Raw genomic sequence first — 21,369 nt, 5'->3', positions numbered from 1 at the left:
AGGTGCTTTGTTCTGGTCAGAAGTCAGCCTTGCTTCATCAGTCAAAAGTTTTGAGCTAAAGATATTATCAAGGGAGATCCAGAAACAATAGATCAAATTCAGATTAATATTTAGGAAGTATAGTGTTGTTTATCTCTTCTGAATGCAGCCTAGTGGTTTTTCCCTGTTGCCACCCTGAAGTGCCTTAGTGTAATTGTCATTAGCTGTTTATGGCTTGCATCCTGAGCTTTTAATTTGTCTGTATCATTTTTGTCTGCTATTAGTAATTGACAGATTTTCAGAGCTGGGATTTGCTTTAGAGGTAACAGAAGTCCCCACCTGAAGTGGTTCATTAGAAGGGAATGTTTGTGTTGGTCCAATTTAATTTCCAGTTCATTGTCATGTGCTGTTGAATAGAATGACTCTGTAATCCCCATGTGCTTTGCTAACACGACTTCTGATGTGCAGAAAGACCCAAGAGAAAACCTGCAGTCCATAATGCAGTAAGTCTTTTGAGTCCAGGAAGGGAGTCTGTTAGGACAGACAGCTGCTCTCCTCTCTCTCTGCCTGGAGAGAATTCTCGTGCCCCATAGGGAGAGGAATGCCAGGTGCACACTGCTGTTCTCAAGGATCCTATTTTAAGCATCTTATGTAAGAGACCATTTGGTATTTATATAGTCAGTGCTGCTATTAACTCAAATGATTCTATCATTTGGTTATAAATGTTTCCTTTCTTGTTGAAGCAGGAATCTAGTAGCCATTAGGCTGTTTGATATCACTGAGGAAATCTGTTGGTGACATAGTTGTAAATCTGTGCAATGCTCAGAAAGAGGTCAGACTTGTGACTGTTTGAAACACTAGGAGCTGGGGCTGGGCTGCTCTATGCAGTGGGCAGCACTTTGGGACCTGCAAGGGATGTGTCAGGGACCTGAAGGGAAGAAAGGAAGATGGCAGTGACAGTAAAAGCCCCAGCTGCACAGGATTATGCAAGAAGCTTTTTCTTGTTCAGAAAAGGGCAATGGTGGGAGTGCCTGAGGCACATGCAGTGGTCTCTCAGGCTGTCCCAAAAGTGATGGATGTAATAATCTGTTTTAACTGAATCTCTTAATGCTTTTCAGAGTAACGGTGCAACTGAGCATCAGGTGGAATCTTTCATAAGAACAAAGCTTGAATCTCTGCTAAAAGAGTCCCAGATCAGGGACAAAGAAGATCCTGACAGCTTCACAGTGAGAGCACTGCTGAGGGCAACTCATGAAGGTTTAAGTGTTAACCTGAAGCAGGTAGGTGGGTGTTTTTTTCCTTCATTTCCTGAGTATGAAATAAAGTGATGCGTTGCGCATTTCAGTGACTTATGAACAGCTTCTGATAGTTTTGTTTCATCTAAAATGAAAATGTGAAATAATTTCAGATAAAGCATCTAAGGATTTAAGTGATTGAATATGAAGAGTATCTCTCTCTGACCTGTTTTATTTTCTTCTACATGTTGGAAGCAAGTAATTCAGGAAGTATTGATACTGCAAATAGTTGCCTTAGTCCTGTTGTGACTGACCATGGTAATTCAGCATTGCTATTTTCTGTCATGCACAGGATTGTGCTTTTACTGCCTGAAGCAAGGGTCTGTTTTTTTCACACCCAGACTGTTTTATGTTTGTGAATGATATGTTTCTTTTTCCTTTTGACATCAAATTATTATTACAAAGCTATATAAAAATGTATTGGGATTTTGAATACATCAGTGCAGTTTGTACCTCAAATCCATAGTCACCATATTTTCACCTCAACTCAATGCAAAATCTGTTATGTAAACTGAGAATGAATTGTTCTGAGGGATGTACCTACTCAGATGATATAGTCTCCGAGGTCAACTACATGCAGTTCTACTTTCTGCACATCTTCCCACTCCATAGTTTTTATGTGGTTCTTGTCAGTCTTTTTGCAAGTCTGGAGCTATGAGACCTTTGCCTGAAGCCATGCTTGACTGCATAGAATACGCTTGTCCTGGTGCTTGAGATGTCTGGTCCACAGCTGTGTTGTGATGGAAAGGGGCTGTGAGCCTCCAAAGGTCAGAGCCACCTGACCTTGCATAAAAGGGTTGTTTTCAGATTGTGACTTAGCAGCTGAGAGCAGGCAGCTTGCCTCTTTACTTTGGCCTCCATAAGGTTGGGGAAGTGGGATTTCAGAGAGCAAACTGTTAGTAAACACGATTAGATACGAGCCACTTCAACATTACTTTGAGCTGGAACGATGTTTGAACATCTGTCAGGTCATAATATCTCTGATGCTTTGTAATCGACTTATTTAAAATTACTGTTGGACATGAGATCCCTTCCTGCAGCAGTGAGATGTGAAGACTGGGTGGATGCCTGACCCTTTTTTCAAGGGTCTTTAAGGAGTGCAGAGCTGAGCAATGGGTAGTAATAAGAGGTAAAATAACTGGCAGATTAGTTGATATCAACTGTTGACTAAGATGGAAGGAAATTGTAAGTAGTAAATGTGCTGGCTGGATGATTCTGTAACTTATTTGCTCATTTTGGCAGCCCTGTTGTAAAGCTGTGCTCTGACAGTCACTGTGTAACTGCTGAACCAGAGGCAATCTGCTTGGACTCGGATTGACTGTGTACTTCTTACTGCTCAAACCTCTCTTCCCTTCCCTTCTTCACTGACAAACTTCCCATTTTCCAGAAGGTTTGCTATTTTTCAGTAACTGAAAAACCCAAACAAAAAGAAAACCCAACCATTTACAATGCAAATTCACACGCTATTGCCAGTAGATACCATGTTCTGTATGGAGGTTTTTTTATGTTTGTGGAGTTGTTCTTTTGGGGCGCAGGAGAGGAGAGGGGCAGTGTGTCCTGTCAGTCAGTTTGGATTTGCTGCTGGCAATGCCAGATACTCATCTGAGGGACACTACCTTCATCTTGAGGGTTTCCTTCTCTGCTTTATGCAGATTTTCAGCCTGAGCTAGGAACAAATTTTTGAACGTAGATACGGTGATTATTGGTGAACAGTGCAAATAGTGCTTCTATTGTTATTACTGGCCAGAAGTAATGTCCAACACAATGCAGTGAATAGTTGGAGTTTGCTGGAATATTCTTCAGCACCTTTAGGTTTTTATTTTGCTCTTTGAAAGAAGAAGGGATGTGTTTTTCTGGCAGGAAAAAGCTAGGTGCTGCCAGGAGTTATCAAAGCCACGTCCAGGGGCACGGCTGTGGATGTGATGAAGCTTGGGCTCCAGGCTGTCTCTTAGCTTTATTTTCTTTCTCTCCTTTCCATTGTGGCTATTTTTATGTACACTTTCTGGTGTTTTTTTATCGCTGTTGTTTTTTGCTGGATTGGTTTTTCTCTGTGCTGGGTTGCTGTCTTGAATATTAATGTTTATTTTTGTTTTCCTCTTGGAGATTGCTCATCTAAATTAGAAAAGTCCTTTCATGAAATAATTTTGAATCTGTGTTCAGAGATCAGTATGTTGTGCTTAGACTTTAATTCCCGTTTAGCTTTATTCTCTTGTGCAATTAATGTGTGCTTACAGTAGTGAACCAGAGAGACGTGCCAAAATTTTCACTGGGTTAAAGCCCAATGTCTTTTAGAGACTGTCGTGGACTTCAAAAGCCTGAAGGTATCCACTTATCCTCATTTTTTCCAACTTTCCCTGTACAGAACCTGGACACGAAAGAAAGTGGGAAGAAGTCTCATAGTCGATCGTTAATGGGGAACTTTGGTAAACACAAAGTAAGTCAAACAAGAGTGATTTTGCTGGTTTGTCTGGCTGTTGTAATGGCACAGGGTAGGGTTTATTGCGTGAGGCAGGCATGGTGTGCATGGAGGCAGTGAGGAAGCACTGCTTGGTTACACGTGGTGTAATTATTGCTGTTTAGAAGAGTGTAGCTGGCAATAGTATGAAGAATCATTCAGAGACAGTCGCTGTACCTCAGAATAATTTTGCCTGGCCACAAAGATAATCTGAATTAGTGAAGGATAATTGCTGATTTTTCTGATCAAACTTGCAGCAGCAGAGCAATCTAGACAAATGCCTCGATATGTTTTTGTTTTCCAGACTTCTGTCTATAAAGCTGGTGGTGTTTTTATTTGGAGTCTGGTTTTACCTTGTTCCACACTCTGAGGCTGTGCAATGCCCTCCTGCCTGGCTTCTCACACAGGGGCTGCTGTGACTGAGCAGTGGCTCTGGTCCCACCACACCTGCTTTGTAAAAGCATATTTTCCTCTGATCTTTTCATGGTTTGGCATGCACTATTTATATATCTGTAGCTGCTGGGTCAAATTGTTTGCTTCTCTGGATCTTCACTGCAGCAACTGCACCAAACCAAGCAAGAGCTAATGTAATCAAAATGAGTGTGAGGTTTCCTGTTCCACCTGCGTGTGCTGCCTGAGCAGATAGCAGCCATCAAGAGGGATGATGTATCTTCTTCATGTGTTTCTTCCTGTTCTGTTGGTGGGAAAACAAATGCTGTGGGGTGAGATGTCAGACACACGAGTCAGCTACTAAAAACAGATGGTTATAGTGAGAGCTGGAAATAATTTTGATTGCTTCCACTAACTATTCTAATAAATATAGCTGGTGGGAGAGTCTGTCCATTTAATCTCTGCTGGGGAAAAAAAAAAAAAAGAAAAAAAAAAAAGAAGAAGAAAAAGGTCTGTGTGTGTATTTTTTTTATATATAATGATCTTATTGTAGGTCAAGTCAGGAGGGACTTTCAGTAGTTTCTCCCTCACGCCATTCCAGCTAGAGGGGATGCCTGGGAAAGATGGTTACTATTGATCTTTTTGCAGATGCAGAATTATCCAACTAGGAATATTGACTTGTGATGTTTTCGGCTCTTGTTCCAGCTGTATGTGTGTGTAAACTCTTTAAAACCTCCAGTGGAGGAGAGAATGCCAAGGCTGGCAACTCCTGCAAGTTAATTGCAGGGGTCATCAGTCCAAACCCTTGAATCACTCAAATGGTCTCCAATATGGTCAACTTTATTTCAGTGCTGAGCAGAGCAAACTTAAAATATAAACCAAGTTATGTGCATTATTGTTTTATCATAGCAGGAGAAATGAATTCTGTGCTCAATTATCATGTAACTGAATGAGCAGAAGAATACAGAGCTTTCAGTTACATTGTTGATTATCTCATGATGAGAAGGGAATTAAAGAAACTCATTTGAACTCATTTGAACAGTAAGTGTTACAAAACATGTAATGTTACTGAAATTGGACACTGAAAGCATAGGCACCTATGCAAAAAGATGCTGTTGTTTAATCTTTTTATCATAGCTACTTGCTTTAATGTACACTGCAATAAATCAGAGTGATTTGAATGTTCATTTGCATGGCTTAAAAGGCAGCAGAAAAAAAGATGCTTGAGAATTTTGCCCAGAAGTTGGTTGTGTTCTCAACTTCATGAGTCCACTTGTTAAATTCTTCTAAATTGTGAAGGGAGAGAGGGAGAAGCACAGGTGAGTGCAGACTCTGCATGTACATGTTGCAGTTTGTTAAATGTGGTGCTGGCCTTTGGAAATCCAGCAGGACCAGTGGAGCGGCGCAGAGCTGAGAGCTGTCCTCTCTGTTTCCCCCTCCCATAACTTATCCCCATCTACAGCCTGTTCATGGCAGGAGGGAAGCTGCAGAGCGTGCATGGTATGCTGCAGTGGGTGCCTGGTTTGCAGAAATGTTTCTCTTGCAGCTTGGCCCCAGCTGCTGCCAGCAGGTAGACCTGCTCTCTGGGTTTGTGGGTAAGTGGTGTGTCCTTGCAGAAATATCCCGTATGCTGACGGAGTTGTGCTTGATTCTTTCCCATCAGAAAACAGGGAAGGCAACATCCAAATGTAGCACCTCAGATGATGATGAAAATCAGCAAAACTCTTCGGGAAAGGAAGCAGGGCAGCTACACAGGTGAGCTAAGCATCACTGTAGTTTTTCAGCTCTGTTGGATTAATAACATGTTGTTGTTATTAATACCTGTGTGTCAGAGCCTAAGTCAGTTTTTACAAGGCAAGGCATTTATGACAGCTCTGCTGGGATATGTTTTGCTACGACTGCTTTAGCCTGATAGTTTGAATATGTAGGCTTTGATAGGTTGCAAATAGCAATTGCCCTTAAACTGAAAGGAAATGCGATAGTAATACTTTCCTAATGGAAAAATGCCAATCTACATTTTGCATGCTGTAAATAGTGCCCAAAGAAAACTGCTTAGCCTAAGTAGGGATACATCACAGCCCTGTCAGCTTTATTACATCTGAGAATGTAAAGAAAAAGCAATCAAAAAAGCGCCATTGGGAATGCATTTGCTGTCATTGAAAAGCTCCTCTTACAGAGGCAACTAAAAGCTGTGTGCCTTTGCTTTGTCTGGAGAAGCCATTGTTTGGCTATTTCATTGTGGTGTAAATAAAAAATGTTTGTGCATTGTGACTGAAGGTACAGGGGGAACAGTCATCTGGAAGACTGCTCAGAAACCTCTGTAAGGAGACTAGCCCCATGGAGTTCCCTGCTTACTGCACCTTTCTTTGCAGCTTGAGTTGTACAGCTGCTTGTTTCCTTACTGATGAAAAATAAAGGGAATTCATATATGCTTTAAATATTGAAAAACTCCTGCTTTGTTTTATGTATTAAATATAAATCAGTAGACTGACTCGTCGAAGGAAAACTGTGAAGCTGTGCCGAGCTCTGTCTGACCTAGTGGTGTACACGAACTCTGTGGCAGCCCAGGATATAGTAGATGATGGTAAGTAGATGTCTGCAGTTTGTTCAAAGCACTCACATCTAGGGTTTTGCAGGAGAAAAGACCCTGGCGATTAGTATGAACTCTTGCTTGGCTTTCCTTGCAATTCTTGAAACTTGAGAGTAGAACAGAAGGCACTCCTGAAAGAGGAAACTGGTGCCCTTCAGTTAAGCAATATAGGGGTTGAGTATGACAAGACAATCTATCAGTGTACGTTTGGTCTAACTCTGATCTTCCCCTTGATTAATACCAGTATAGCTGAGGTCTGAGTTCAGGCCTCTGTGCTCTGGGATTGCTTTGTAACTTGTCTGTTGGTTAACAATGCATTCAGGATCAACAGGGAATGTGCTGTCATTCAGTGAAACAAGAGCCCACCAAGCAGTGCAGCAGAAGGCTGAACAGTTCATGCTTTACAACCAGAAACAACTTACGAGGATCTATCCATCGGCGTATCGGATTGACTCCAGCAATTTCAATCCTTTGCCTTACTGGAATGTTGGTTGCCAGTTAGGTGGGTGTCGCACTAGAATCTTATTTCTCACTTCTTGGCTTTGTGCTAAGTAAATATGATCTTTATCAGTGACACTCAAGTCTTCTCGTTTAACAGTGGCACTAAACTACCAGTCTGAGGGACGTATGATGCAATTAAATGAAGCGAAGTTTAGGGTAAATGGCAACTGTGGTTATGTCCTCAAACCTCAGCAGATGTGCAAAGGTAATGTCCCACTATATATTTATTACTAAATAATACTAAATATAAAGGTAAAAATGTCAGAGGCAGTCTGGGTGTTTGAAGCTAGCTAAAGAACTCAACCCCAGCTACTTGTTCTTGTTAATGTCTGTGCAGATGTGCAAGAAATGTGAAGACTGCTGATCTGAGTTGTAACTATGGAGCATTTGTAAGGTAGAAGAATTTTGGGGGGGCAGGAGTCTTAGTCTTGCAAAACCCTCCTTATTAGCAAGGATGGTATTTGTCTTTTAATAACGTGAGGGGTTTTTTGTTTGTTTTTAAAACAGAATGAGTTTTAAAATTCATTAATAGCTGTTTTGTGCTCTCAAGTTAGTAGCTAATGTGTGCTGTGTGTATACATATTGCTTGTGGGGGTGAGGAGGAGTATCTTTAATTTAGTGTATCTATCCTTACACTTGCTTTCATTGCTTGCCAACTTTCAGGCTCGTTCAACCCCTATTCTTCAGATCCACTTCCTGCCAGTCCTAAGAAGCAGCTCATCCTGAAAATCATCAGTGGACAGCAGCTGCCTAAGCCTCCTGACTCAATGCTAGGAGACAGAGGAGAGGTAAAGCACTCTGTTTCCAACCAATGCTTTTATGGCATATCCTAGAATGACCTGGCAGCCTTTAACTCAAAGAATTTTTCTCCTTATTTAAATCAACCAATAACTGTCACGTATTGTCAAGCTTTCAGTCGTCAATACTTGGCATTTTCCACAGAGTCTGTATCCTATATGCGATGTTTAAGACGTAATTTGGTTTGTATTTTGAAAATGACTTGTATCTGGCCATGGTTTTTGAGACTATAAACCACACACCAGTGCGGTTTGTGAAGCCATGTTGCATGAGTGTGCTGCTTGGAAATTGCAACAGTTTTGAATAGGAATTTAAATTAATTATTCGTGTGAGTTTCCTTAGAACTGACCTTCACTTATACCACTGGCTTGTTTTTAATGTATTGTTGTTTCTAAAATAGATAATAGATCCCTTTGTCGAGGTGGAAATTATTGGGTTACCCGTTGACTGCTGTAAAGATCAGACCAGGGTGGTTGATGACAATGGTAAGATAATCAACTGATTTCTTGAGTAAAATATGAAGTAATTACAAATGATTCAGTATCTGTTATTACTTTGTAAATTGCAGAGCTTCTTACTTCATGAAATCAAATGATTTTCTTCTAAATTAATTCTGCTTTCTGACCAGAATTTCTGGTGCAGGAGACATGAGTGAGAACTGCTTTACCACCATATCTATCTTCTGGATTGTTTTTTAATCTCCTTTGGGCAGAAATTCCAAATGTTTTGATGTGTAAAATACATGTATAATATCAAATGAAATGAAAACAAATCATGACCCAAGCGATTTTTACGGCCACCTCCCCTGTTATGGAAAGGAGGTGAAGAACAGAGTGGGATAGCCTGCTGCAGCAGGGGGGGGAGGCTGTTAGTTTCTTTGAGCAGTTGCAATACTGTGGGGGGGGTAGAAGAGAGTAGTTCTTTTGTGTGTTTTTCTTTCACCTACCACAGTTCTGTAAAACAGCAGCCTGCCTTGCTGTCCCTGCCACCTACACAACCAGAACCATTTTCTGGTAAATGCTACCTAGGAAATGGATCTCTCACTCTCAGTTATTTCTGTAATGGAGATTGAGAGATCGTAGACGTAGATGAGCAATGTGTAAGTGAGTGTTCATTGCATATTTGGTCTGTTTGTTTCTCGTGCCTCTTGCTGTGATTCATGAAAATTGAGACCAGTGCTTGCTCTGACTGTGTTTCTGAAACTTTCTGCTCCATTTGTATTATAGGGTTTAATCCTGTTTGGGAGGAAACGCTCACTTTTACCATCCACATGCCTGAAATAGCTTTGGTTCGATTTCTTGTTTGGGATCATGACCCTATTGGGCGAGATTTCGTTGGACAAAGAACGCTGGCCTTTAGCAGTCTTGTACCTGGTTAGTCCCATGTGTTTTTCTTGAATTAGATGTTTAAACAAAGATCAAATGGCTTTGAACTGCAAGTTTAAAACTAGGCGCCAACATAGTATGTATGCCTAAATCTTTAAGATTTCACATATGAACTTGGACAGTTCTGGAAAGTTAGGGTTGTGCATTGACTGTTGAGTTTGGGTGGCTGTGATTGTGGAAATTTCTGCTGTCTTTAACTTGGGGCAAACTGTAGTGTGAGAGTTGGAAAACTCGTAAGGACATGGTAGGTTTTATTTAAGACAGCAGGTATGTATGTTCCACTTTTCCAGACACTCGTTGCCAGTTGCCCATAAAGTACACACAGCTGACTGGGATGCAATATTTCAATTTTACTAGGTTATCGACATGTGTATTTAGAAGGACTGACAGAAGCCTCCATATTTGTTCACATAACCATTAATGAAATCTATGGAAAGGTAGGTATATTTGCAAACGTACGTATTTTATGACTTTTTGTTTTAATTCTTCTGACAGAAATGAATTTCAGTGCATTTAAAATGTTTTGTAGAGTTTACAATGTGTTTTGTATGTAGTGCTTAGCTTACTCTGCAACTGATCAGTATGAGGTTTAAAGAAATTATTCAGTTCATACAGGGATGGAATGAGCTGAGGACTGTAACTGCACCAAGACTTGGTATTTGAAAAGCACAGGAGCTAATCAGTCATAAATCTCATAGGTTTTTTAGTGCATTCCTCTTGTTGCTTTTTTGAAAGATTACTTATTGTAAAGCTTGTTTTTAAAATGAAAGCAAAAGCACAGTGCTTTTTCTCTTCTTTAACTGCCTTCATGAACAGCTTTCTGGAGGTCAGTGGAGATCAACAACACACAGAAGTTGAGGCCGCGCTCGAGAGGCTACTAAAATAAAGTGGACCTTTGTAGTGATTGAAAAATAAGAATAATCAGTTAAGGGTATAGGTGAAAAGAATGTTAGCTTTCAATCTTTCTCCCTTTTGAGGGCAGATGCAGGGAATATTATGTCAAAGCTATTTCTGACAAGCAGCTTTTTGTCTGTTCTGGAGCACTGTAGTTATCTCTCTGGGTAAGATCACAGCTCTGCAAGTACCCAAGGAACACAGAGAGGAGATAACATAGGCAAGGCCCAGAGGCTGAGATTTGGTGCAATCCAGATCCTCACTTCACTCCATTACCTTTATCCACGCTGATCCTGTTAGATCAATGATGTAGCGGTGGCCCTTTAAACCACTTACATGTGCGTCTTGCTCTTGGCATCCTTGCCTCAGCACAGGGATCAGTGTTTCAGTGCACTCTCTGCTCTTGCCCCTGGAAGTGTTCCTACTGCCAGGGAGGTGTTGGAGAGGATGGCACTGGCTGTGCCTGACTCGTGTGTGCTCTGTGCACAAAGAGAAACTTTTAGTGTTCCAGGTAGTCTTCATCACTACTGAATCTGTGTTAAAAGAGTTGTAGCAGTAAACAGATTGGGTTACATCTGCAGCATATCGTGTAGATATGTACACATCTGTCCCATGTAGAGTTTGGTTATTGTCTGGAGGGGAGCCTGTTTGACTGTTGCTCTTGGCTCATGTGCTCTTCAAAGCAAAATAGCAAAGATGAGATTCATAGTGAAGACAAATGTTACTAACAGAAGATGGAAAAAATTCGGAGTGAGATTTGATATCTTATATAACTTAATCTATCATCTAATGCTTGCCTTAATGATGGATTACATTATTGTTTCTAAGGTATAAACGGGCTGAATCTACATTGCCATGCTTATAAATAAGGATGTCTGGTCAAATTGTATGAGGGACAGACATTACACTAATAAGTAGTTTTAAATAATGTGCTGTAGAGAGTTATATTTACAGTTGATGTATTATTTACCTTAATTGCCTGTATTATGGTCTTGAAAATATTAGCCAAATGTATTTGCGTTTTTTGCCTTTCAGTGGAGCCCCTTAATCCTCAATCCCAGTTACACAATATTGCACTTTCTAGGAGCCACAAAGGTAGACTTCATTAGCATGCACTTTAACTTGCTGGGCACAAATTTTCGAATGGTTCCTATCGCATGATCTGTAACTACCAAGCTACATCATTCTTCATTCAAACTCTGAAACATTTGAGTATTGCTTTGATGATGCCCATGCATAAGACTTCAAATTAATGTCTAGCCTGTCACTGCTGCACATTTCTTAGTGTTGTCATCTCTGATTAGGAGACTTTGAGCAAACCTCTCTTGTAATTGTGGCAGGCTGCCATCCTAATGAGGAGAAACACAGACATGCATGAATTCATGGAGACCTATGCTAATAGTTCCTTGGTCAGAGTAGATGTGAATTGCTTGGTGTGAATTTTTGCTTTGCTGCGTTTTAACTTTGTATTCATCATTCATAAATGCTCAGAAAGCAGCCTTTTCCACTGCACCCTTCTACAGTAGTCTGAACTCACGTGAAACCCCTGGTTATTCTTGTCCTTTCAGAATAAGCAACTGATGGGACTCCGAGGGCTGTTTAACAAGAACCCAAAGCACAGCTCTGCTGAGAGCAGCGCTCACTATGTACGGAAGCGCTCTATTGGTGACCGAATTCTCCGGCGCACGGCCAGTGCACCAGCAAAAGGTAGAAAGAAAAGTAAAATGGGTTTTCTGGAAGCTTCTGAAATTAAAGACAGTGCATCTGAGCCAGCAGACCTGAAGGACAAAGAAGGAGTTGTAAGGCGCACAAGCCGGAGTTTGCAACCACGTCCTGCTTCGATGCCGGTGGACAAATTCCTTCTTGTAGGACTGCCGTGCACAGAAGATGAAACTACTCAAGATGCCAAAGGAAAAGAAAATGCAACTGGTAAGAGATTTCCAAAATTAATTGTGGTGTAATAAAGTTGTCTATATGGTGTAATAAATAATTGTCTATTAAGAGGATTGATTATGCAGTTTACATACAAGTTGTTTTATTCAACTTTTTTAAGAGTTACTGGACAAAATGATGTGTGCTTGAGATTCCAGCATTTTTAATCTCCTCAAATTCTCTGACAAGTGGAGTGCTCTCAGTTGGGGTGAGAGTGGAAAGCCATCTCCAAACCAGGCAAATAGATTACAATAATTTCTAGAAGTGCTTTTAAAAGGACGCTTTCGAAATTCTGTTGTGAGAAAGAAAAATTGGTTCTTCCTTTAAGAACCCACGTTCAATTAGTCTTCACTAATTTCTGGTTTGTTATTGTCAGTGTGCTTATGAAAAGTTGCTGCCATGGTGTTTTTCCTTCCAATTTTCAAGGAGGAAGAATATCGTGCAGCATGTGGTTTTGTAGAGACCAATGGAGGCTTTCAAAAGTCCCAAACAGGGACAGTAGGTCAGACTTTTGTATTTAAAGTAACCGAAGTGAGTAACTGAGTTTAAATGGAAAACACTAAGATAAAATCTCAGTCTTGATACACAAGTCAGTTCTTGAAATAGTTTTTTTTCCGAAGTCTTTTCAGCATCACTAAGGATTTTGGAAGCCATTCCCCTGGCAACAGCAGATTTGGTGTGTTCAATGACATGCGTAATATTTGATTTACTGGAATATTTAGATATGTCTAGAGAGCTTTGAATACCATGGCTGTAGTCTGTTAGGCCTGCTGCCTCCACCTCGAGCTTGTACCTAATCTAAGCCACTACACTGCTGTTTGGGATTGGTTTTTGTTCGTTTGACAGGGGTGTGTGCTCTCATACAGGCTGGCCAGGTGCCCAGCTCTGGTCAGTACTGGAGCTCCACTTTTTCAGGGTTGGTCCCCACAGGGCTATTCCTCCACAAGCACAGGGCAGCCAGAAGCACTGTCTGTTCTACTTGGAAAGAGGAGAGCACAGTGAGAACCTGGCTTGGATGGTGGCTGACAGAAGTGCTGCTCTGCTCTGAGTTTCTCAGCTGCACAGCAGCAGCTTCTGCCAACGCCAGGAGCCACGTGTAGCAGGACAGCTGAGCTGAGGGGGGAACGTGTTGTTAACACATGTTGGTTCTACCTGCCTTTGTCTGTGGCTTTGAAAGAACTTGCAATATGGACATCACTGCAAGAGAAATCATTAAAGAGAAACTGAAAGCAAAATTAAACCTGTTTTTTTTTCCTGCCAACCTGAGATGAGACTAGAGAGGGAAAAGGATGTTCCTGATAAAGGGACTTAACTCTGAAAATGCTGCATTTGAAATAGAAAGATTTTTTCTGGATAAGCATGTGAAGCTGTTACAGCTCAGTCATTCCTATCAATGGTTGTAAGCATTTATATTTACATTCCTGCAGATGCTTTAGGTAAGGACAGAAAATTAATTTAAAAGAAATTTTCACGCTTCTTTGGAAGCTGTGGGTATTCTCTTACAGGACAATAACACGAGTTCTGAGATGACCTAAAATTCTGCTTCAGGAAGTAAATTCTGTCCATTGGAGTGTCTGTATGGCTTGTTCCATGACCCCCGTGGAGGAGGACTGACCTCCATAGACATAAAGAAGTGAGACACAAAGATGAAATGCTAGGGAGAGGCCTCTGCTGTAACTGCAGGACCTTCTCTCTTCTGTGTGCCAAAGAGCTACAGCCCATTTTTGGAACAACTTACCTTCAACCTTGATAAGCAAAGGTGTGACAGAGCTTCACACACATGCAGAACTAGGCTTGGGTGTTCTCCTGAAGTAACTTCAGTGCAAGTAGTTCAGACTGGGAGGCAGCTTCACCCTCATGGAGGTTACCAGTCTGATGGAGTGCTCGTTATTTCAGGATGTGAGAATGCAGTGAAGAATGGAGAGGGCTGGCTGTTCAGCACAGATCTTTATGGCTAAACATATCTCTTCTGACTTGGTTGGATTTCTGCAAAGTGAACAGTGTGCTGCCCACTTCTTCCCTTGCTCTTTGTAGGAAAAAAAAGTACAAATGAAAAAACTACATCTCTTCCATCCTTACGTAGGAGCACTGGTAGGCTGGAGCAACTTTTCAAATTTTGGAGATCAGCCCTTAGTACCAGGCTTATTAAAATTATCTCTAACGGGGTTTCAGACACTGTTACAGAATGATCAGGGCTGCTTTTGTTTCTTCCTAGGGTGCCTGATTTCTAGTGAATGTAAAAAAGAGTATATACTATACCAGATTTATTGCTTAATTAAAAGCTTCAAAGCGAGGAGTGAGTCATGGAGCTGGGATTTGACAAATAAAGACAAATAAGATTTTTGGAGAAAATCTCACGTATTTCCATAGAATTCAAAATCTTGTTCTCTTATGAATGCAGTATGCTAATAGAAGATGAGAAATTTAATCCTTAACTTTTAATCTCTTACAATAACTGTATGTAAAGAACACTGCCTGGAGTCCAGCTACGTGATGCTTTATAGTCAAAGCTCTTTTAAGCATGCATCTTGTTTCAAAGTATTGTGTATTTTTTTAACAGAGCTGTTTTGTTCTGTCTTTATTGCCATGCTTCTTTATAGTACAAATCTGAATAGGAACACAGCTGAAGGTAATGCCACGTGCGAACGATGATATGGTACCTCATTAACATTATTTGCAACCAATATTACATCACGTGCTTGATGTAATAGACATCCAAAGGAAGCTTCAGTGAAGTGCCTGCAGTTGTATTTTTCCATTTATTCATATCACAGATAATTTGGGCTTAGCCTGCACAACACCATAACAGTTCTGTCACAACTGTACCTAATTTTACGTTCTCCATTTGTCTGTCTAAGGACAAAGTAGTTGTTAATGAACAAAGCACAAAATACTATATGCAACTAATGTGTTTCTTGTTGAATTCAGCCAACAGTGATGGTGATAAAAATGAGAAGGAAACAAACTTGAAAGAATCTGTTTCCACACGTTCTGAGAAAACTGCAGATATTTCAAATTTGACATCTCCTTTGAAAAAGCAGAGTGCCCAGAAGGAAACGACAGCTGGTTTTTCCCTTGTATCGCCTCCCCAGGAACAAGCTGAACATTTAGTTGCTGTAAGTAGTGTAACCGAAACAAATCACCTCGACCTTCCTGTTGATACCGTGCCTCTAATTCAGAGCTCTGGCTTTGAGCGCGACACAGAAAAAATACAGGGCAAGAACTGTGCAGGCACTAAAAGGGAAGATGACACAAACAGGTGTAAGGAGGAGAAAATAGCTCCTGTCAGGACTTGCTTTCCTGAAAAAGCAGAGGAGGCTGAAAGTCTCAAATACGACATCATCCAGAAAAGCACTGTGGCATGCCTTTCTGTGACTGATGTTTCTTCTGCCGTCTGCGCTGATGCTCCTGATTTACACTCCTCTTTAACCATGCAAGACAGCGACATCTCCCGCCTTATAGATGAAGTTTCTTTGGTGACTGAGAGCGAGTTGGACAGTGCTGTCTCAGCTCTGATCGGCCAGCTGGATGTCACCAATGACCAAACCAGCCTCACCACACCGATGCTCCCCGGCGCTGGCAGCCAGACCTTCGGTGCTGTGGCCACACACGCGCTTACTGCAGAGCTCAGCACGCCCTGTAAGAACGACTTCATCACCACAAAATCCAGCAGGTCCCCGTTATTTTCAACTCCAGACACTGCCGTGTTCTCCAGCCCTGAAACTGCGGAGTATTCTGTGTACACAATTATCCACGAGGCAACTCTTACGCCGGGTTCTGAATTTAAGACCCGCAGTGGGTTAGTTTGCAAGAAAAAGTCAAAGAGCGTAGAAAATAACTTGCCTAACTCTTTTTGTTCTTCTCCTTTCTCTTTGCTGAATGCAAATCCCCAAAGAAAATGTGAAACAAGCTGGGGAGCCCCCAGGTCTGTGGGTTCTTTTGCTTCCAGCAGCCTCATCTTTGAGGAGATGCTTGTGGACCCTCCCATGGGTGAGAATTCGGAAAGCAGCAGTCTTGTAGAGTTAGGTGGGGATTCTCAAGATCTCTTGGTAACTGCGTGCACGTACAAAAGGGAAGATGTGAGCCAGTTGGCTTCCCCTTTAAAACTGAGGCAGCAGCAGGACGGCAGGTGCTGTGGTGAGAGGACCTTTGGGAACTGTGCAAGTGTTGGGCTCTGTGCTGCTGCCCTGGACTGCTCGGATAACTTTAGGACTGCGGGAAGCAAGCTCCCTTTTCCAGCCTGTGAAAATGTTGGTTTTCTACATCATCGTCATGCAGATAAGCAGAAAGATTTGATGTGTACCTCCAGGAGGTCCCAACTCGATGTACATTCACCAGTGCTCAGAAGCACATTGGCTTTCCCACCCTCCCCAGCCATCAAACAGACCAGCCCTTGCAAATCCAAGAGTCTTGGTGACTTGACATCGGAAGATATTTCCTGCAACTTTGAAAGTAAGTATCAGTACATAAGTAGGAGCTTTATCACATCGGGCATGAGGGACAAGAAGCTCGCTGCGATGAAGACGATGAGACCTCACTCTACAGATGCTTTGACGGAGCAGCTGAGAAAACTGCTGTCCCTGGACCAGGAGGACAGCCACCAGGTGCTGTATTCTAGGCAGCTCGATGAAGACTGCCCAAAGGCGCTGGTCAGAAAGCTGTCATCCAGGAGCCAGAGCAGAGTGCGAAACATCGCCAGCCGTGCCAAGGAAAGGCAGGAGGCCAGCAAGCAAAAATCTTCCAACGCAGACAGCATAGCGGGGGTCGTCCTTCGGAACAAGCCTTCGGGGTCCCCTCACGTCGTCAACAGGCACTCGACGGGCTCCTACATAGCCAGGTACCTGGGCAGCTTCCCTGAGGAGGCAGCGGAGGGCCGGGGCCGACCTGAGGGCACGTGTGCTGCCTGGCACCACGGCTGTGCCGAGCCGCTGTGTGCGCACAGCCCCCTGCTGCAGCTGGAGCCCGACAGCGACGAGAAGCCTGAAATCTATTTCCTGCTGAGGCTGTAGGTTGGATAAATGTAAGTCTTCAACGTTTACAAACCGTTTCATTGAAATGAAGGATTTTTAGAAAGAAACGCTGTTTGGAGGCTTTAAATTATTTAGAAATGCAATTTCGTGCCGGTGGTCCGGTCGCAATTTAATGTTCCTTTTCCTGTTGAAACTTACATAAGTAAAACCGTATTCCATCCTTATGTATTTATGCATTACTTTAATTTAGCCATTACCAAGGGAGTAGGCTGGGGGCTAGCTGCACGCAATAAGCATTTGTAGCATTCTGTATTCGCAGTGCACGGCTCGAGGGCATGGCATTGCAATGAATGCAAGAGTATTCTTCTGTTTTCCTGAAGTCTGCTGCTTGAGAAAATAGTTCCAGTGATCGCTTATGGCCTTTCATGCGAATACTGCATGGAGTGCTTTCTGTCCCTGCTGACTGCTCTGGGCTCTGAGTGCTGAGCCAGGCCCTCCCCAGCAGCACACCCCGAGCACCGCCTTCACTCAGCTTTGTACCCAAATGCTAATAGCAATTTTACACGTTCCCTTGTTTGGACTGTGATTCTGCAACAAACAATTAGCACGATTAGGGTTAGTCCACGTTTGTGAGGAGCGCTTAGATTTGTCTTCTGCCCACTCTGTGAAGTGTAACAACCATTGTGTTCTCTCTTTGTCAGTGTGTGGAATGCTCATTTCAGGACTGAGTGGAACGTGGGGGTAAATCTGGGTTTATGAATAGAAAACATAATTTCTGCGTATTTTCTGTATTTTTGGTATCGGTTGTGTTTGTAGCAGATTGGTTTTCTGTATATTTGTAATTTTATTGCTGAAGTGTTGATAGTCGTTGATATTTAAAGCTGATATAGTAGAATAACTATTTTGACTGTCCTTCATCTTTTTCTATGAATGTTGGAAGTTGATGAGTAATCTCAGATGCTTGGAGCTTCCCTGTAGGGAACAACATAGCTTTATTTTGGTTTAAAGATATTCTTTGCCTTTGCTGTAAGTTTTTTCTTATATGTAAAAGATGTACCTTATACTTCTTTCTTTTGTAATGCAGAGTATTGTTGTTCTTGAGAACACCATTAAAATAGATTTTTAAGCACCTGGTTACATGTTTACTGAAAATATAGTGAATGCAATTATGGTTAAACTGACAGCAGTTGGTGATTGCAGACATCTGTCTTCTCTTGAGCTTGCAGTGAACTTTCAGAAGGGGAAAAATTCTGTAATTTTGCTAAAGTTTTCAATCTCTGAACTTTAGTTCTGATAAAAGGTTGTATTCAGAAGTGGATTGGTCCTCAAACACATGTCTTCAATGTGTGCAAAATGCCTGACCCCACAATGGTGAGTATGGGAGAGTCCTCTTTAAAATGTTTTGAGAACAAATTAAGCTGCTGTCAGAGGTGTCGAATGTTGCTTTTTCTTTTTTTTACAATGATATATAACAAAAATAATAAAGCACCAAAAAGGCACTAGTACTACTTTGAGCACACGCACGATACATTTGGATTAAACTTTATATTTTGTATGAAAAAGAGTGCCAGGCATATTTACAGAACGGCCATTTGACTCTCTCTCTCTTAATTTGCTAGAAACGGAGAGGATTCAGACTCTGGAAGGAAGAGCTTGAGGTGCAGAGGAGCTGAGTCTGTCCTTCCCTTGCAGGATGGGCAGGTGAGGATTGTTCCCAGGACTGCTGTGCCTCCTGTTTTCCTGCCAGCTGGCGTAGGGACCAGAGCAGTGCAGTTTCTCTCTCAAAATCAGGTCAGAAAGTGTGCCTAATCCCAGAGCACTGGGCTGTTCCTGTGCTTACTGTTTGGTATTTGGTTACAGACTTCACAGTGTTAGGAACCATTCTATAAGCAGATATCAAAGATGCTTGAAATTAAATTTCTTTCATTTTCAGATAAATCAGTATAAACAACTTGTCCATTACTTAAAACTACCCATATTGCTTCTGAATCTTGAACTGAGTATTACATGTATTCAAGATTACATTCAAGTACAGAAGTACACTCATGAATTGCTCTTATTTCCTCAGTTTTTAGTAGAACTTAATGAGCTGCATCTTCCAGGGAAAGGAAGACAAACTTCTGTGTTTTAAAGGGCATTTCTTTAATGCTGTGGGGAAAAGGTAGGTAATAACAATACCTTGAGAGTTCTTGTCCCACTGCAGCAGTCTGCATCCATGGCGTGGTGCATCCCTGCACGCCAGTAGGAATCACTGCTACTGCTGTGTGTGCACGGATAGCAGCTGAAAGAGTGGTGTAAAAAGCAGTATTCAGGCATAAACCAGTAAGGTACAGTTCATACATTCATTAAGCTGTTCATCTATTAATTCAAAATTAATTAACTGTGAATGAGCAAGGCTGCATCTTTTTAAAATTCACAGTGAATGCTTTTTTGAAGAATCTGCTGCAGACATCAACTTGTTCCAGTGCTGATTATCCCCAGTGCTTAAAAATACACATCTACTTTTGGTCTCTATTTGTGTGGCTTCACCTCCCAGTGCAGCACTGTTTTATCTGACTGCTCTGTTAAAAGGCCTCTTACCAAATTTCTTTCAGATAAGCATGAAGCTGCAGTCTTCTCTGTGACATCCCACGTGGAGCAAACCTTTGGAGACTTTCCCTTCTTAAAATCTTTTACTCATTCATAGAGGTCTCCTGTGAGGGCTGTCAAGTTCTCAGTGTTGTTCAAGAGCTTCAGGCACCACTTGCAGCATGTCAGGAGCAGTTATGTCAGTGGAAAACATGGAGGTAACATGGTCTGTACCACATTGGGATTATAAACACAAGGTGAAAGGATTGAATCCTTGGCTGAAATACTGCACTGGAAGCATCCATTCAGTAGTATCTGTCATGCCCCTCTCTCTCTTTTTTTCTTTCTTCCTTTTAATACTTTCTTTGGAGGGCAGATTTACTTTTGTAATTAGAATTTGCATTTTTCCTGTCTGGGGTTCGTTGAGATGTGTGCTTCCTTTGCATCTGTGGTGCTGAGAACAGTTAGTAGCAGCAAAAATGAGATTGGAATGTTACTTTTAAGAAATTCTATTTTTTAAAATTCAGAAGCAAAAAGGGTTGCTAGTTACTTTTATATGATTATCTATTGGAGTATCTACTTCCCCTGCTTTGACCAGCAGTGTAAGATGCTCCTGGTGTTAGGTGTGCAGTGGTGTTTCTCATCTTTGCTCATGGCAGAGGAACCTATATTCTCATTTATCCACCCTGCAAGGAGGTGAAGGTCTGCTAGGAAGCTTTCCTGTCTTTTCAGTTTCTCCCATCTGTCTGAGGAAGCCAATGTCATGAGGGGGTGTCAAACAAGAAGTGAAGCAGAGATTTCAGCAATTTCTGTACAGGCAGCAGGATGGGAAAGGGATTAGTGCTAAGCATTAGGGAATCAGGAGTAATGTGTTGGTTGGTAGGTTTGGACAGACTGAAGTTTGTTAGTAAAGTCAGACATATTTATGTGATCCTGTTTTAAGGAATAACAGTCTTAAAGGAGGACATTGTAAGGGAAGCATGTCTTGAAGCAGAAGATTAATTCACAGCTGGTTTTCAAACACTCATTTGATTTACAGGCTTTTTAAAGCAGATGCTTTCATTTACTTTAGTGCTACATATTTTAAACATTTATAGCCAAAATCTTATTACAGTTTAAGATGTACTAGATTGAAGTGACACTTCTAAATCCAGTGGAGCAGTTTTGCTGGAAGTTAACACCACTGAGTTGCAGAGCGTCTGCAATTAATGTTGGTTCTTGTACTTCTCTTGTCTTGGGACTGTGATATTAAATATTTAAAATGTGTGCCCAGTCTTCTAGGTGAGGGTGCGTGTGCTGTTTGGAATGGATTTAAATAAATAGTAGCTATGTTGACCTGCAATCCCACTTGTTTTCCTGTAGCTGAAAGTGAGAACCTGATTATGCACCATGTTTGCATAAAACGAGGCTTCCTTGTTCACCAGCTGCATTTCTAATGCTGGAAGACAATCATTAGGATTTTCTGTTTTGAACCGTGTTGGGAGTAAGGCTATCCCAGCAGCCTTCAGGGGCCAAAGGGCCACGTGGGTAAAGCCAGGAGATGGAAAGTCGAAACCATTGATTCCCCGGTGCTGGAGCTGTGGGCAGGCAGAGCTGTGGGACCTCCCTGTTG

The 21,369-nt window shown here is 41.7% G+C and overlaps 1 protein-coding gene across 6 annotated transcripts in view; it reads left to right on the top strand.

Moving 5' to 3' along the window:
* The window catches only part of PLCH1 (phospholipase C eta 1), a 63,576-nt gene extending 44,514 nt beyond the window's left edge, over nt 1-19,062 (top strand). For 3 of the 6 annotated variants that reach the window (XM_090147591.1, XM_031603659.2, XM_090147590.1), the window contains exons 12-23: nt 1,098-1,259; nt 3,637-3,708; nt 5,783-5,874; nt 6,603-6,703; nt 7,032-7,211; nt 7,308-7,415; nt 7,874-7,998; nt 8,409-8,493; nt 9,235-9,381; nt 9,751-9,830; nt 11,856-12,216; nt 15,148-18,315. In XM_090147591.1, the coding sequence (XP_090003717.1) occupies nt 1,098-1,259; nt 3,637-3,708; nt 5,783-5,874; nt 6,603-6,703; nt 7,032-7,211; nt 7,308-7,415; nt 7,874-7,998; nt 8,409-8,493; nt 9,235-9,381; nt 9,751-9,830; nt 11,856-12,216; nt 15,148-17,228 (3,594 nt within the window). In that variant the 3' untranslated portion in view covers nt 17,229-18,315. Of the gene's footprint in view, nt 1-1,097; nt 1,260-3,636; nt 3,709-5,782; nt 5,875-6,602; nt 6,704-7,031; nt 7,212-7,307; nt 7,416-7,873; nt 7,999-8,408; nt 8,494-9,234; nt 9,382-9,750; nt 9,831-11,855; nt 12,217-15,147; nt 18,316-18,881 lie in introns of those variants that run through there. The other 3 variants (XM_090147592.1, XM_031603660.2, XM_090147594.1) reach the window with 3 other exon arrangements.
* Nucleotides 19,063-21,369: the final 2,307 nt, after the last annotated feature.

The sequence above is a fragment of the Phasianus colchicus genome, chromosome 10 (assembly GCF_987193195.1).
Source record: "Phasianus colchicus chromosome 10, bPhaCol1.hap1.1, whole genome shotgun sequence".
NCBI classification, from domain to species: Eukaryota; Metazoa; Chordata; class Aves; order Galliformes; family Phasianidae; genus Phasianus; species Phasianus colchicus.
The sequence above is the reverse complement of the archived record's forward strand: the minus strand, read 5'-3'. Positions and strand labels throughout refer to the sequence as shown.